Genomic DNA, 17,627 nt, shown 5'->3' on the forward strand with positions numbered 1-17,627 from the left:
ACTCCATGGCAACCGTACCATGGGAAGGTAGTCTTGGGAGAATTTCACTTGCCGCAACTGTCAATGTACATGATGATGATTGCATACTGTACCCGGATGAACTCGGTCCAGAATGGTAGATGCACGGTCGACTATCCTATAGCCAATCACGCACTGATTTTGAGGTCCACTTGCGTCATAGCAAGGGCACATAAAGTCTCTGAGTGAGATAGAATGATCGTGCTGAAATCTAGCTGCTATAAGCCGTGGCGTGATATGGAAAACCATGCACTGCCATTTGCGGACAGGGTCAGCCCACGAGCTAGAATTGCCGCATGCATGAGGTACATGCATCATTGGGTGAAATACAATCATACATGACCATGTGATAAACTGACAGTCGACCTCATGAATTTAAAGTAGAGTCGCGTTCGAGCGCACGCACATGCAGAACAGTTTTCGTGGTGTCAGGGCCGCGTATCGGCCGACGCTATTGTAGTCATAGCGTCTACATTCACTTGGCCAAACTCTTACTTATGGTTCGCCCTGGCCTGCATAATAGATGTCTGAACGGCGCTTGACTACACACAAAGCACAGTTCAGTACAGCGGAGTCATCCTCTATTAATAATGCACAAGTAATGTAGGAGTTGAAACTCGGGCCTTCTGCCAAACGCGCGCGCGGGAATAAGGAGGGGGGGGGGGGGGGGGAGTGGGTAGATGCTCGCAGGGATAGCATACCTTCCAAGTACACCCCAGCTGAGCGCCAGAATTGTGCATATTGATGATTGTATAGTCGAGTCTGCTACTGCTACTACCACTGGAGACAGTGTCGCTTGTAGTCTGCGCTACATAAATTCAAACATGAATTTAAACATGATTGTAATCGTGTACAATAATACTGCCCAGCCTACTAGTACATCTGGGCTCGCTGGACCAGGCCGTTCGCACTGTATTGGCGGTGGTTCAGAAGAATTGCTTATACATTGTACATTGCTCCTGAATCGACTTACATGTAGGTGGTGTGGCAACACACTGCGTATGCACTGGGCGTATAGAATACTGTTCAGACCTGATCGGCTGAGCACTGCGCTGACAGAGGAACGTGGGTACAAGATAGGCTAGAAGGAGCAGTGGCATGGGCACATGGGGATGTGTGTGTGTGTGTGTGTGTGTGTGTGCGTGCTGCATTGCGGAAGAAGCACCACTGCAACGCGGGGATCCATTTTCCGTCTAGTCGCTCCCTCAATTGCTGTGTTTACCGGGTGTGTGACTACGTAGACGGCGATGCTGTGATGTGGATAGACCCCGTCTGCAGACCTGCACCATTCTCAGGCTACATGGTCTTGTTGTTCGCAGCGTCCACCAAGGACAAGCCACGGTTGGACCTCTAAAAACCGAACTGTTCTTGGATTGAAAGCTTGTGTTGGGGACGAGCCCACGTAGTGTAGGTTTTCTCTGTAGATCCGTGACCCGTCTCGAGCTTGCCTGAACCCTCTGCTGCTTCTGTTACTGTCAAGTGCCATCAGAAAAGTGGAAGAACTACTCTGGGATCCCATCAGTTTGCAGCTGAGTGGAGAGAACGCAGCAAATGGTTGCTGACAACTGTCAACTCCAGAACGCTATGTAGATGTCCTGATGTTGCCTGACCTGTCAGCGGCGCTTTCACTTTTGACCTCTAATCTCGCGTGCACACCTTGCTCAGTGAGTGATATCTTCCCAACGTTATAGCTGATGGCGCGAAGGCTGCATGTATATGGAGTCAACGGGAGATGATCTCCCGCTGCACACTAGAGACTGTGCAGGCTGATCTATACTGCTAGTGCAGTGGCCAGACTGGGAAAAGAGAACCTCTTCCCCTAAGCTAACGCGCTCAGAATACATCTTCGGCGGGCTAAAGCTTTGCCTTGCTTCCCTTCGGCGGGGAGAAAAGACGTAGTATTTACGTTGCGTGACGTGAAGGAGAGCGGACAGTGCATCTGCGATGGAGATGGAACAGAGAGGAGCGGAGTTCGTCGGAAGACCAACGGGAGTGCGTATGGCGAAGGAGCGGGAACGAACCCGTCTACGGAAAGCCGATAGCGGTGCGCGGAGGTGTGGAACAAATGCGACTGCATGCCAAGAGAGATGGCACTGGAGCTGTGGTAGTGCTGGTGGTGGTGGTGGTGGACGTTGTGGTCGTCGTGTGGACACGCTTGTTCTTGTTCTAGTGGTTGCAAGCGTCAGCGTGGCACTTGCGGGTGCAGTGGACCATCCAACGCACAAACGGCACCATGTCAGCATCAGAAGTAGTCTGAGCTATGCTAACAGTAGAAGTAAAGACAGTGAAGCTGGTGAGGATGGCGTTCTCCACACGAGGGTCCTGGAGGATGTTGCCCACACGAGGCACAGGAGGGTTCTGAAGGACGCCCCGCTACATTGGGATGTGTATCGCTTCGACATCGCGGACGACACGACCCTTCCGAGGGCACAGTGCGAGGCTGGCTGCATGACCAGGACGGTGAGTGAGTGTGTGTTTATGTTTGTGAGGATTAATTTTGTTACACGTACATCGTGGTCACGTTAACATGCATCATGACCCTATTTTCATTTGAACATGGGGCGGGATCGCATGGGGCGTAATCACGGGACTTCATTGCCTTTTCGCTGTGCTACATTACAAACAGGACGCGCTCCCAAACGGATTGTGGCGAGAAAAGACCATTTTGTCAGAGGCATGTTAACCTGCTGACATGAGAGGCATGGCACATGCGATCACCGCAGGAACACAGAGGTCACCACATCCACTGCAGCGCGTTGACGCGTTGTCAGTGTAAGGATTGTAATCAGTTTATGCTACCACAACGCAAGGAGCTCGTGTACAGCTTTATTGTAGCTCTCTCCCAAAATTGAACTATCACATGCATACGTAAACTCCGAAGGTTAGGTTGGGAAATATCGAGTGGGACTGTCCCTAGCCTCTAGAACTCAAAGTTCAAAGACAACGCGAAACATTATAGTTACAGGCAAAAGCGATCGGGATGACACAGAGTGAAATGCCGATCAGTCAATCGCCTATCCCGGCGCATTGCTAGTGCCGGGAAAGGGAATTCTCGATTCGTAATGTCCTCTGCTACACGTGGTTACGTGCATGGATGATTTCAGGCTGAGCACTTATGTTAAACACAGTTAGGTGAGATTTAACGGCCCTGGGACAATGCGATGTTCCTTCGATATGCTTCTTCTGCATGTCTCCTGCTATTCTTCCCCTCTCTGTCCGTCTTCTCTCTAACCCTGGCGCTCTCTCGCGCTGTGTCTGTCTGTCTCTTTCCACTATTTCTCTCTCTCTCTCATTATCCCACGATATGTAAGCACGGAGATAGCATATGGGTCGGGTGCATGTCATGGAGCCTTGGAGGGTTCGTGAAAAGGTCAATCGTTCACCAGTCATGCTCGTGTCATTCGTGTAGCTGTAAGCACGATGTGCAAGTCAAAATAATTACGGCCAGTGCATACACATGTATCCAGTGGTGAACACGAGCCTTGGCATCCGCCACACGAGCATGACGAGTGGATTGGCCCGACCTGTCGCGCGGTCACGCGACAGTGCAGTGCTCCTCTTGATGACGTCATGTCGTGAGCATTTCCCTCTTCGAGGCGATGCCGAGGGCGACACATCTTGCTGTTCGTAGCTCCAGTCCGTTTTCTTCTCCAGCCTTCGCCAGTGTATGCGTGTTTCCCCCAAGACGTGGTTTCCTGTGTGCTAGTCAATCGCGCCATTACCAGGCCATGGGAAGCTCTTATCCATTGGCTGTCTAAATCAACTGTGAACCGTATCGCTCAAAGGCGACACAGCCACGTGCGCAGGAATGATAGGGGTGTATTGTTTTCTCTACAAAATCCAAGTATCTCCAGACACGGCTGGTATGGGGGATTAGAGGTTTAGATTCGCTCTAATTGTGACTGCTTATGATCTGCGTGGCCAGGGGGTGTTCATTCAGACTGTATTTGAAGGATTCTCAAAGGGTAAATGGATACGTATTCCCGTGGCTTTGCAAAAAAGACGTTACTTTAGTAACGTCTGGCGCTAGCCAGGGTCCACAGCGCTATATTCAAGGGAGTTTCCTGTAATGGTGGATGGGATGAAAGGGAATTGAAAAAGGACAAGGGAAAAGGCTTAGCAGAAACAATGCTCAATTATATCTCTGGAGGTAAAGCGCCAGTCTTGTGTGTCGCGTCAAGAAATGGATTCTGTTGACCTGAGTCCTTCCTACTCCTTATCATTGAGTTGATCTGCTTCATCCCAGCAGTAGGATCAGTACAAAACATTTTTTACGTTGGTCGACTTCTGCTGTTGATAATAGCGCTCGACACCTGGCGGTAGGTAGAGCTTACGTTATCTAACACAGAAGTCAGGCTCGTCGGTTGTAAATCACAGTTTCACGCGGAGCAATCCTCAGGGAACCCTTTTCCTGATCATCACCAGGCCATGCAACTCTCAGTTACAACCGACGATGCGCACATCTGACATGACACCCATGTAGATGTGGTGCTGATGTTCGCTATTCTTTCCTGGTGCAATTATAGTACGAACAGAGAATACGAAGTCCAGTCTCAGGATTCAGGCACGCTTTTTCAGCGTGGAGGTTAACCCTTTGGAGCCTGCACAGTCAAATATCGACGGTATACCGCCGATGGAATAAAACGTTCATAACTCACTCGAAACTTCAAAATCCTACCTTCTACTTGTACATGAATTTCCCCTCTGTGTTTCGCGGGTGTGCCCCATTGCATTTAACCCGACGTTACTGACTCTGCAGCAGTATGGGACCAGAAACAGTGCGTGGTCTTTATGCCGATCGATCTGAGCGGGAACGCTGAGCGTGACTCGGCCATATCGGCACTACACGAACGCCAGATAGCTGGGCTGTCACGCATCTCGCCACACCAGCCAAACACGGCGTTCCTTTTAGAGCATAGCATAAACTATTGTGCCCCTTATAACTTCTGTGATAGTTTGTAGGGTTGCCCTCGCGGTACCTGCAAAGACTTAGATGTGGAGCGCGCGAAGGCTGAGCCGGGAGAATAGTTGTCAATGGCAAAGTTCCTGAACACGCTGAACATGAAGCCATTCTGTGCATGACAGATTTAGGGCGGCGTTTAAGGCGCGACGGGAAAACACGAGTGGATGTGAGCATTGTGTACACATGTAGGAGTCACATGTCGATCCTGCCCTTAGTGACACGATGGCCAAAGTTCAGTGGACGCAACGTTACTTCCGTGCCATATCCAAACACGACTGGATGATGAGGAGCATGAAGGTCGTACTCTAGAGCCAGTGCTGACTGTTGACGCACTGAGCAAATCACTGTCATTATCCAGAACCTGCCACGCATCGGGAATAGGTGACACCCTCTACCCTATATACGGACAAGAAGGAAGTCGGCATCGCATGGCGGGTGAAATGCTGTGAAAAACTAGAAAAGCGAACGGCCGTACACCAGCTGATCACGTGACTTAGCATAGGGAAAACATGCGGCTACATGACCGTACATGTTCTATTTAGGAGCCGATATCGGAACAGGCGATCACTGCCGCCGTGCAGTTGCTGTTCTTGACCCAAATCCACTCTCTCTTGACGCGCGGGTCTGTGTTCTAACTCGCGGCAGTAGTAATTACTGAGAACACAATCGTTAGTTCAGCAGGACAACAAACAAATTGCTACATGTTTCTGGGGGTAATTGGGGTACTGCCAAAAGCCGTGTGAAGCGGCGCTTCGGGACCACGGCCCCTTCACCCTGCACAAGATTCATCAATCTCATCATTCATCAATATTATTTTTGTTGTGAAACTGGACAGCTTAGAACCGTTCTTTGTACAGAGCTGTTTCTCATCTAACACGCTGTGATTCTGGACATGGACAGCCATGTTGGTTCAAACTCCAATCAAACCCTGCAGGCTGCACCTTTTGGTCACATGATGTTCGGCCCTCTTGATATTTGCACTTCGTACTGTTGAGGCAACGAACTGAAACAATAAAAACCAAACCAAAACCAAACCAAACTATGTCGGCCATGTTGGTTATGTTGGTTATGACATAACCAACATGTTGGTTATGTCATAACCAACATGTTGGTTATGTCATAACCAACATACATAACCAACATAACCAACATTGTTATGTTATGTTCAGTTTCTATAGAAATGCGGTCACATGATCAGGACATGAAGCCACACTTTTCTCTCCTCAGATCAGTACAATGTAACCTTTGAGATCAACATTATTCACTTGAAATAATTACTTCAAAATTTCGTAACCAATATGCTGGGCATGGGGTGATATATTCGAATTTACTAGTATCTTTGCGGTGTTATTTCCCGAGTCCCTTCGCATCTTCCGCGGACTCGTACTCAACCCATCGTAGCATGCGAATTGTAGCTTCATAGCAGATAGTGATTTCAAAGTCGTGCTCCTCAGGATATTGATGACGGCGTGGAGATGGTGTTGAAACTAGATCTGTCACGGATCGCATCCGTACGGCGTTGACACCAGGGGAAACCGTGGCGCGCCTGATGATTCTATCGCCTGTGTGGTCTCTGGCATACCTTATCGACTGACCCAGGCAGCTAGTGCACAGAGCGGAAAGGGTCGTCATGCCTGCCCGCGGTATGGCGGAAGACGTCGGGGTGCCTTTTACCGACGGGGACATGCAAGCATTGCAGAGGCTGAGAGCGGACATCAAACAGCATCATAAACGGGCATGTTAGACTGCCGTGATGTAGTGTGCTGGAGTGAGCGCGGCGTTTGGTGCGTAGTTTTGCTTCTCCACGGCGCGCGTTCCTGCATCCGCCATAATGTCGCTGATTTGTGTGGTCAGCTGTGACAATATTCCCCGTGACTTTATATCAGCCGGGATGTTTGGCCGGCAACGTACGCGGATGTGCGCTTGCGCGCGTCTGTGCATGTGCGCGCGCATGTGTGTGTATGGGTGTGTAGTGATGGGGAGGGAAGCGGCGGGGGAAGACAATCAGTATCCCCTAGCTTACCTGCCCGTCAAAATGAGTAAGAAGACGCTTGCATTGAATAGCAAAATCTAATCAGGAAACATTAGCAGGTACTACAGTACATCAATCAGGTATCTGAACTAGTTCTATACACGGGCTGGCTGCATCCTGCCCTCTGGTTTCATTACTATACCCAATGAAATTACGAGTTGGAGAAATACGGTCGACTCGATGCCAAACTGCAAAAAGTCTAATTAGGCTATTTCTGGTCGAATGCGCCGCTGTTATTCGCGTTGTGACGAGGTACCACAAAGGGAAAATCAGAAATGTGTATGTGTGTGTGTGTGTGTGTGTGGGCGTACAGAATGCAGCAGAATATTGGCTTCTCTTCCCGACCTTTCACACACACTAGTACATGGATAGACGGCCAGAGAAGTTCTGAAAGATAGCTCTTCTGTTGTTCCTACACGCAGCCAGGGGAATCGCTGCCCAATATGCATTGCAGTATCTCTATGGTATCTTGTTCGTTTGTATTATGACATCGTCCCTCATCAGAACTACAGGCAGAGATCGGCCGGCGAAGGGAAGAGGAAAGACTGATGTCTGCGCCATACAACAGAGGTCGCTGCGATAGTCAGGAAGGGAACGTTCGCCAGGGGCTGCAGAGTTAAAACAGCTTTCTGGTTCCGGGCCGACGCTCTGTAGCGACATGGAAGAAGAAGTGAGAATCAATGCTACAAGCTAAGTCAGCCTGCTACACACAGTCATGTAGATCCACAGTACGAGGCACCAGTCAACCATTGGAATACCCGAACACCTCTTCCGTGTGATTTTGCCGAATCCAGCACAGCCTGACCACGTACATGTACTAGGGATGTCCATGTACCAACGTTACCAGTTATAGAATATTCTGATGATTTCTGATTGATTTTATTTGGATTCGCGAGACCAAACGAGCAGGAGTGCTCAATAACAGGGTAGCGAATGGTTGAGTTGTGCTATGTGACAATGTAGTGTATGCGTGGGGTGGTGGTGGTGATATTATCTTATGATTCTATGTGAAATTCGAGCTGATAGGTCTAAGGACGAATATTCCTACTCTGGCTCCAGTGGATGATGCGCTGAAAGACGGTCAAAGGCCTGCAAACACGCGCCAGGCGCCTGTGCAGTCACATGGTGTTTTTTACACAAAACATTGAAACCTCTATGAGCGGCGTTTACGTGTAACTACATGTCCTTTGGATTCGAGACGGCCAAAAAAAACGTCACAAGCTTTAACGAGCTCAGTTGCAAAAAAATCGGACGAGGGGGCTCCAAGCAATATTGTTACGTCTGTCCTGACTTTGTACGTCCTACATAAAGACTATACAACAACATAGCACCTTCTCTTTGTCGCTACTCGTGCCGAAATCGACCTCCTGTCACCAACGTCGCGGCGGACTTCGCAGTTACCAAACGACTTGATGTACGAGTAGATGTAGGTGCTGCCCTACAGACTACACATAGCCGCTGAATCTTCCATAGTTTGTGCTTTGTACAATAGCCTAGGGAGGCAAATTGCAAAGTATGCAGAGCGCGTGTTTGCGTGGGTGTGTACATGTAGGTGTTTGTGTGTGCTTCTGTGTGTGTGTGTGTGTGTGTGTGTGTGTGTGTGTGTGTGTGTGTGTGTGTGTGTGTGTGTGTATGTGTGTGTATGTACGCATGTGAGTGTGAACGCGCGTGATCGCGATGTCACACTAAGAAAACACCTCAGCGAATTACGTAATCTGATGACCTAACTGACGGCTGAAATTAGGTGGGGACAAAATTAATATTTCGAGGCTCTGCCCCGGCATTGTCTCTACTCTTGACATCTGGTCATGGAGTATTGTGGGCAGTGACTGTCACGCGTGGATGGGAAAATCGTTTAGAAACTCTAAACCCATGACCCGTCCTTACCCAGGATTGCTGACGTAGAAAAGGAAAACAAAGGTATCGTCGACACGGGCGGAGCAATACGAGCTCACGACATTACACTTTCTGCTCCGACAATAGCAGCGAGATCGCGAAGGCGCTATCCAGATAGCCCGCTGCACGGTTTTCCCTGATACTCAGTCTCAGTGCTACATTGTTACCAGCCAATTGCATACAATTGCCAATTGGCGTGGTTGGATAATCGTTTCCGACTGAGTGCAGTTCGGCGAGCCTCAGAATGCATTACGTGTTTCTGGGCCAGTGAGGCACGCCACGGGGACGCACTGCTGCTTCTTGACTTCCGTATGGGAGTTTTCACGCTGAATAGGCCCAGTGAAGGACTGACCTCCACGAAATCAGCTTTCCCCGTGTTCCCAGCCGCATAACCATGTAGTTATCCACACTGTGTTCTTTGAACTACTGTTACAATTCCACGATCTTGAGCAGGAAGTGAGAGGCGGCTGCGGCCAACGATTCTCCCAGTAATCCACCGGAAGTTCAGCTCGCCTGCCTGGTCGACGTTGTTTGTCTTTCGACCTCTCCGTTGTCTCTCTACTGAGCTCCATGGACATCAGGGACGAGTGTCGTGTTGGCTTATAGGCGCGTGCCTGAGATGGAATGTCAAATCCAAGAATGTCGTGTTGCTGGCGCTTACGCTGATGCGGAGACACCTACGGACGAATGCTCCTACTCATGGCCCGCGATCAAACCCCGTATCGGTGTCGTTCTAGCGTTCACATCCACAAGCAGCAGCATGAGCGGATGGTGTTAGTGCCGTTTGCATATTGTCGGCCGTGGTCAAACAGGAGCAAAAAGAGAGGGCCTTCAGGGAGTCATTACATTACGAATCCCCACTTGGCACTTGTACTCGTTGGGAGCGATGTTGTAGAATGGTGTTGGTTAGACATCATTCTATCGTCTGTAGAAACGACTGAGCTCTGCACTTGCCATCACGCTGACTCAGTGACTGTATTGCCTGAATATGGACCGTCGCAGTAATGAATTACAACTACATGTGTGTGGCTACCCGTACATTCTCTTCAAGGTGATCTTAAAGAGCTCCTCCATTTGGACCGCCATGAACGGCCACATACACGCATACTAGTAATCACGGAGACGAACACATGCATGTCTACACATGGGAACATTGCTAAGACTTCTTGAGTCTATTGTAGTACATGTGCTTGTACCGTGTCAACAAGCGCATGCGTGAATTATTGTATTGTAGATTTGTAATTGTGTGCTGTGAATTCTCGACCCATTGTTCTTCGGGATCTGTGCAATTGCTTTTGGCGTCGCACTACAATCGAGTGCATTGAGGAATTTACTCGCAACGCCCTGCGCTTTCCTGTTGTTCAGTGCATTGTCCCGCGGTTTCACAAACAACCAGGTTGTCCTCATCTTGCCATGTTCCTTGCTTCTGTTGATCTCATATGTTCGACGGGACAAGTTTGTGAACAAGCAGACGCCAGTTTTCACTCTCATTTTGCTTCACGCGTCCTTTTTCCCCATACGACTTGCCTCAATCTGGGCATTGGTGAACGAGTCGTGATTTGAAGCGGTCCGCATGGGCTCACAGCATGCAGTCGCGCCGATCAGATGTTTGGATGCCCTCTCGCAAGAAACAACTAGTTGTTGAGTAATGGGTGAATGCCAGCAGCTCGCATGTTGCAAAGTCTCGCTTTTCACCAGTGTACTGACTGATGGATTCTACTCTATTTTTTTCTCTTCATGTTACGTTGCTGTAACGTTAAAAAGCCACTGGGACAATCACCATACAAATTATCCAGTAGTAGAGGTGAATCAAGTTAGTTGCTGCATGCTCTGAGCCCGGAAATGTGCTGACATAGTCATGCAGTGGTAGCTGTGGTGAGGATTGGAGTCTTGGTCTTACACCCAGAGACACCTCACGCTATTCACAACCGGCAGCTGCCCTCATGATGTAGCCGAGATATTCTCGCAACCCACAGCGTGATACACGAAAATATCTACTGCATATACACGAGGTGTGTCGCGCGTACACGACCAGATCGCCTGGTTCCAGTTTGCACCGCAGCAATTTGTCCTAGACTGCGTGTGACGATCGCCAGCAACATGATGCGGTGCCCGTTTTGGGTCCTCACCAATATTTCCGCGCGGGTGTTGGTTTGCATTTTGCGGGAGAATTGCTTTTGAAGGTGACCGTGTGATCGTTGACTAGCCCTGTTTTCCTGTCTCACCGAGGTTGTCTACGAAAGAGTTGCAACGTGTTGATGACACAATTATCCCGCCACCTTCTCACTAAAACCGCTGATAGTAATAATCAGCCGGGCCTGTTGAGTAAAGTTTGCTTGTAAGCTGTGAGATTCTCGCCTCGAGGCAATATGCGCGCATTCTGTTGGTGCTCGTTCGGTTCCGATTGGTCGTGGGGAGCGTCAGAGTTAGGATTTCAGCTGTGCCGCGTGCGCTGCTTCTCTCCTCGCAGGGTTTGTCTTCTGCCAGGAATGTTGGCTCTTCGTGTTGGTGACCCGCAGCGTGCGAGAGAATGTTAGTGATACGCTGTGCATACATGTATGCTGATGCGCTTCAAAGATTGGCGGTTAGAGGCTCTGACGCATGGCGGAGCGAAGGAACGAGCTTGGGAGAAGCTCGTCTTGTCTCTGCTCATGGCGGCGGGTGCGTTTCGAAACTCGATGAAGTCATCTAAACTCAGCCATTGTCTCCTCCATTATCATTTCTCGACTCGTGCTAATGTGTTATCCCGCGTGTTTCTGCGTGTATTACCTTTCTTTGTTGGGACTCTCTCACACGGAGAACGTACAAAAACACACTCACCGGCTTCAGAGTTCGGTTAGCTGGCACGTTGTAAATATTGCCTCTCGGAAACGAGCAATGGTGGAACTGGGTCGAGTGCAGTGAGCACATCCGCTCGCTACTGGAGGCTCGATTTTCATAGCCGAAACGCTCCAGATGAACATGTTTTCCGCGTTCCTGACATGTCATCATTAGGGAGGTTTAGTCCCACGTAATCCGTGGGTACTTTCCGTGTGTGTACCACGTGATACTCAGTGACCCACGTACAGACGTTTTCTGAATCACGACATACCGTGTATGGAGGCTCACCCACGTTCCGCTAGAACGTGGGTGAAAATCAGAATTGAGTGCATTGTGCAAGCTGTGAGGGTGCTCAGCTGAAGAAGTTTCCGAAGTACGAAATCAAAATACTGGATGAGCTTCTTAGGCCCGGGTAGCTTCGTCTTTGACCAGGTTTGGGCCTTTCGCTTCATGATTTTGTTTGTTCCGTGTGACTAAACACAACATTGCAACGTGGGTGCCCTTCATCCACTTTACGTGGATCACCCACGTACGCGTTTCCGTTACGTGGGAACTAAACCTCCCTATTAATAAAACTAACGCATTGTGTCTCCTCAGGGTGGGGGGGGGGGGGGGGGGGGGAGGGAGGATGAACACTCACAGTTCCAAACCATGGACCATTACATTACGAAGGTTTAGCATCACGGATTTCCTTGGAGTGCGAACACGAACGCGAATTTTGTCTTGCTAAACCACCGCATTATCCCAATCTGCGGCAAAGCCTTCGACAGTAGATCTACCAGTCAACAACCGGCGGAATGAAATATCCGACACCGCTAGCGCATCTTTCCCTATTTAGCGCTGTGGTGTGTCCACAGTCGCCGCGGCGTGGCCTAGAGAGACTCTAGCATTAACAGCTATCACGTGATGACGATGAGGTGCCTACCTAGTACCTACCCCCGTCCTGTGACAGCCAAAATGGTTCAAAGGAGCCAGCATGCCTTTTTATGAGCACAAGGCCGTCGATCAACGCGTCATGAATCGAAGCATGGTCTTCGGCCGGCAATGGGAAAGATAGTTTTGTAAAAAGGATACGAAGATGGTGAGAAAAAAATTATTCACGTAGTAGATCTGCCACGGTTACTGGTTTAGCTAAAGTTTGGGTAATCTGTCGAACTATTACTTGGTGCAATAGCTGGCTGGTGCTGCGAACACAGGAACACCGAACTGTCTCCACCTTAGGCTTAGTGGACTGTGCCGACAACTAACGTGTTGTTACTTCGAGTCTTAGCGACCTATGGCCATGGACGTATCGCAACGGGCGACGTCGAGTTCGTGCTTCAACTTTCGAAAGACGTGAGTTCCGCAGCCCAGGTGTCAAAACGGTGGGAACAAACTACTTGACGCTATTGATTCTATAATACCAGTACTTTCGTGTAATCATACAAACATCCTTTCCTTCCCTATTACGCAGTCTCAGTGAGTAATAACGGTTATTGAAGCGACTAGTTTTTATAATGATTGTGCCCGCCCATGGCCATGTGCATGCATTTGTGTGCGACTGTGCGTGTCTGCATACCTGTGTGTGTGTGTGTGTGTGTGTGTGTGTGCGTGCTTACGCGTGCGTGCGTACGTGTGTGTGTGTCTGTGTCTGTGTGCGCGCACAGGAGTCCATACAGACGAAAAAGTGGCAGCCGTTCGTGTGCGATAAAGCATGTCGAGAGGTAAGTGAAAGGCTGGAAAATACACTACACTGTACTCGCATTCCTCCAATTCCGTGCAGTAGTTTACAAATCCTTTGCAGCACAGCTTTTCAGTGTAAAGTTCCTTGGATAACATATTAACGGACACAATTGTCACGGATTTGATGGTTTGGATAATTGATTTTGTTAACTTTTCAAAGTACTCTTTTGAAGGCATTTCATTATGCTATGTCAGTCATTGGGCCTTTAAAATGTCAATCTAGTATGTTGGCTATAAAGAACAGATATTTATGGCCCTTGGAGGTATGCTTTTCTAAAATTTCACAGCACCATGTTCAACAACAACACACGAGCGTAGCATACTATAACAGACTTGCTAGATCAGTAGTTATGCTTCTTTCATGTATGGGTCTGCGTTTCCGTTCGCCCCAAGACCTCCCGCCCGCTTTACTTCTCCCAGGTAGGACGAACATTTCCTTCCCGCTACGATATTGAATATCGGTCCACCTTTGAGGTTGCGAGAAAGGCTTGTCTGTGTGTGCTTTGTATGGCGGAGCAAACCAGTGATTGGTGTGCACTGATGCCTGGTTTTGTGTAGACTATGGTTCCAAGACCTCTGGTAGGATTAGCTTCGCCAACCACATCGGCACATTGCCTCTATTTCTCCTCCTCCCCCTCCCCCATATTGTCCTGCTGTCAGTTGTCAGTTCTCTTGTCCTCTTTCGCTGAATGTCAGTAGGGTTGTGTTTGCTAGTTAACAAAAAATTAAAAAATTCCACTCAAAGTATCTCAGATGATAGCCTAGCTGAGTATCCTAATCTCTATAGATAAAATGCATGAGCACAAGTCAACCCGATGCAATGAGTAAGGTACCCCTTACATAGCCACTCCCTACGCCACTCGCTTGCCCTTAAATCGAACAGGAAGTTGGTCAACTGGTTTTACTAAGTCGACTAGCAATAGTCTCGGTATCGCTACCATACCTGTATGCAAGAGATCATGGAGATGGGAAAAATTGAAAGATTGAGTTGTTGATCTTGGCCTGTGCTACAGTGTCGCAACATATCCTGTCGGCGAGAAAGTGACCTGCTCTCGTGTCTGCATCAGTGTAATGCAGTAAGTCTGGTGTGTGTGTGTGTGTGTGTGTGTGTGTGTGTGTGTGTGTGTGTGTGTGTGTGTGTGCGTGTGTGTGTGCATGTGTGTGTGTGTCTGTGTGTGTGTATGCGTACATGTGTGTGTGTGTTTTTTTACATTAGTGAGAATGTATAACGTGTGTATAATTATAAGTGTTGGGAGGGGGGGGGGGGGCCGGCATGCATAATACATGTACATGTACAGGCACTCTGAGTGCAACTTTACCTGTCGAAACAGATATGGTGATGTCATCCCACATGTGACAATACCCTCCTCACAGCAAGGTGACCTCTGCCCTTTGCTACATTCTGTCTGGGATCATTCATTTTGCTTCTTCTTCTGTCCAGACCTCCTCAGAGCAATGTGCAGAGATGTGTGAAGTGGTGTATGGTGCGTCATCTTTACCCAGGCGATACGATGGTAAGTGGTCACAGTGTGCAGCCGGAGGGTTTTGGTTCTAGATGCGGTTGAGAGGAGGGGTGGGGTGGGGGGGTGGGGGGTGATCTGGCCGTAGGAATGTGTACATCTTGAACTGCCTGGCCTCAGCGCATAGTGTATACCGGGAATCACGCAAACGTGCAGGCCAGCATCTTCACCTTCGTGCATGGACCCGAACATGCACGTGCACACACACACACACACACACACACACACACACACACACACACACACACACACACACACACAAATGCACTCGATCCCGTGCATGCTGCACTACGGTTATTTAGCATGCGAGAATGCGTTCAGTTGCACGCCAGAACTCGTATAAGACCAATTGCCAGCAATCAACTGGAACGTACTTTGTCATACTCCCTAAATGCAAGCCACATCCACCAAACCGCTTATGCTCTACTCTCTTCTGTACTATCTCCTGTCGTGCAGCACTTCCTCCACATCCCAACGACGGCCCGGTGCTATGGCTGAACCAGTCGCTCAATTCCCAGTGGATGTTCTGGGTGGGCCTGGGCAACGTGGATGACACGGATCCGGTGGCCATGCGTACGGCTGAGGCAGTCATCTACCTGGCACGGCGAATACGCATGAAGTACAACGAGGTCACCGGGCGCATTGACGAAACGCTGGAGGGAAAGATTATGGTAAGGCCAAGTGGTTGGAAAACGCACTGTATACCAGGATCGGCGGATGCAGGTTTTGATTGATCCGGCAATAGCATACTGGTATCCCTTCTTACTTTGTGTATGACACAGTCAACTTTGCGTATAACGACACTCGGCGGGGCATCAGAAAAGTGTCCTTATTTGCGAAGTGTCCTTATACCCGAAGTCTCATTATACGCATTACAGTCAGACGGGACTTTGCTCTGGGCATGGAAATTCTGTCGTTATTCGCAAATTGTCGTTATATCCGCAGTCGTTATTAGCCAAGTTGACTGTACATGTACTCATACCCTCCACAGTACTAAACATGTGTTTGTGACCAACAAGTTGGTCCGGTGATAACCTGCATGTTCCTACAACCCCTCAAGTTCCGGATAGTCCGTCGTTTGGGCTTCATATTCATAAGCTGGGTCAAATGGTGGCCGAACTTGTTGACATGAAGTATACTGAACAAGAAAAAAATTTCGGCTCAATTCATCAAAACCAGAATGCTTCAACAAAAGCGAAAGACACAGCAAAAAAAATGTATGACCCATAGACAGTATTGATAAGGTGAATGCTGTTCAAGAAGGGTAGATGACTGTCGTTGCTGTAGCAGAACCTAATCTTACCATGATTCCTTTGCCTTTCTTTACTCTTTCCATTGCAGACCACCGATTCTGCTCTTCCTACGAAGCGTCTGTTTCGCCAACGTAGACCTGTTCGAGGAGAGAGGGTCTGCTATAGGTTTGATGTGGCATCGGTCAACCGCTTTGGCTCGCAGGGATTCTTGAGGAACGAAATCGTCTTTCATCCCGCGCAGTTTGGACTGGAAGGTAAATAGCATAATGTTGTTCATTGTTCATTGTTGGATCCAATCATGTGCGTGCATGCGTGGGTCTGAGTGTGTGTGCGTGCGTGCATGCGTGCGTGCATGCGCGTGCGTGCGTGCGTGCGTGCGTGTGTGTGTGTGTGTGTGTGTGTGTGTGTGTGTGTGTGTGTGTGTGTGTGTATGTGTGTGTACCTGCCGGAAGGCTACATTCTTGCCGAAGCATTTGCAACTTGGACTAGTTTCGGCTCCACAATCCAGTGTGTCGTTACTATAATTATTGCTTTCATGGCTGAGGTTGTTGGTATGTCTGTTGGCTTTGCGTTCTCCGTACTCAGTAGCCGAGGCTGGTTGGTAAAGTAACTCCAATTTCACTTCAAGACACCAGTGCATCTAGTGTCTGCTTCTATCAAAGCAGCATGCAGTATAGTGGTTACCGCAGCAAGTGTGGGGTGTGCATGCAGAACTGCCTTGGCCGTTTTATGCCGACATCCTACGTGTGCTGTAGACCAGGTGTGCATTGGTGGTCGATTCACATGGCTTCGCAGGTTGAGTGGATTGGACAGCTATCTGGCACTAGTCTTAAATCTGTCTCTTTCAGACCTTGTCCGCTATCGTTGCTATTATATAGAGAACATCTGTGGGTGCACATCCAGTGCATTTGCAGATTTGCGTGCTTCTCTTGCGACGGGCGTATACCCTGGTACATGGTGTGTACGTGTGGGTGTTATGCATGTGTATATGTGCATATGTGCGGAAATTGTATGTGTGTGTATGCATAATAGCATATGCATGCTCTGGCCATATGTAACATACTTTTTCGACCCTATACCCAGGATTTCCTCCGCATCTACTTGTCCGGCTAACATTGTGATGTATTCTTCCTCCTCTCTCTGCTCCTGGTATTCTGCAGTGAACTCAGCACAGCAGACAGACCCATGCTGGCAACGACTGTGCAGTGCGGGTGGAGAGAGCACTGGGCTGCTGACAGCAGCAGCAGCAGCAGCAGACCTGCGCCTGAGAGTGGACACACAAGAGTGGAGCTGGCAGCATTTGCACTGGACATACAACATCACCTGGAACTGTAAGGGGAGTTATACTGGAGCTGGAATACAAAATTGAGTTTTCAGTTTATTATGTCAATCAAGAGTATGTA

General features: G+C 49.0%; 1 protein-coding gene across 2 annotated transcripts in view; it reads left to right on the plus strand.

The window, feature by feature from the left end:
- The first annotated feature begins 834 nt into the window (after nucleotides 1–834).
- The window catches only part of LOC135811757 (uncharacterized), a 29,571-nt gene continuing 12,778 nt past the window's right edge, over nucleotides 835–17,627 (plus strand). The window contains exons 1-7 of one of the 2 annotated variants that reach the window (XM_065325003.1): nucleotides 835–2,478; nucleotides 13,376–13,432; nucleotides 14,465–14,527; nucleotides 14,893–14,965; nucleotides 15,428–15,642; nucleotides 16,313–16,478; nucleotides 17,385–17,555. In XM_065325003.1, coding sequence (XP_065181075.1) covers nucleotides 1,963–2,478; nucleotides 13,376–13,432; nucleotides 14,465–14,527; nucleotides 14,893–14,965; nucleotides 15,428–15,642; nucleotides 16,313–16,478; nucleotides 17,385–17,555 — 1,261 coding nt within the window. In that variant the 5' untranslated portion in view covers nucleotides 835–1,962. Of the gene's footprint in view, nucleotides 2,479–12,391; nucleotides 13,065–13,375; nucleotides 13,433–14,464; nucleotides 14,528–14,892; nucleotides 14,966–15,427; nucleotides 15,643–16,312; nucleotides 16,479–17,384; nucleotides 17,556–17,627 lie in introns of those variants that run through there. The other variant, XM_065325004.1, reaches the window with a different exon arrangement.

Source organism: Sycon ciliatum, chromosome 3 (assembly GCF_964019385.1).
Source record: "Sycon ciliatum chromosome 3, ocSycCili1.1, whole genome shotgun sequence".
Classification (NCBI taxonomy): Eukaryota; Metazoa; Porifera; class Calcarea; order Leucosolenida; family Sycettidae; genus Sycon; species Sycon ciliatum.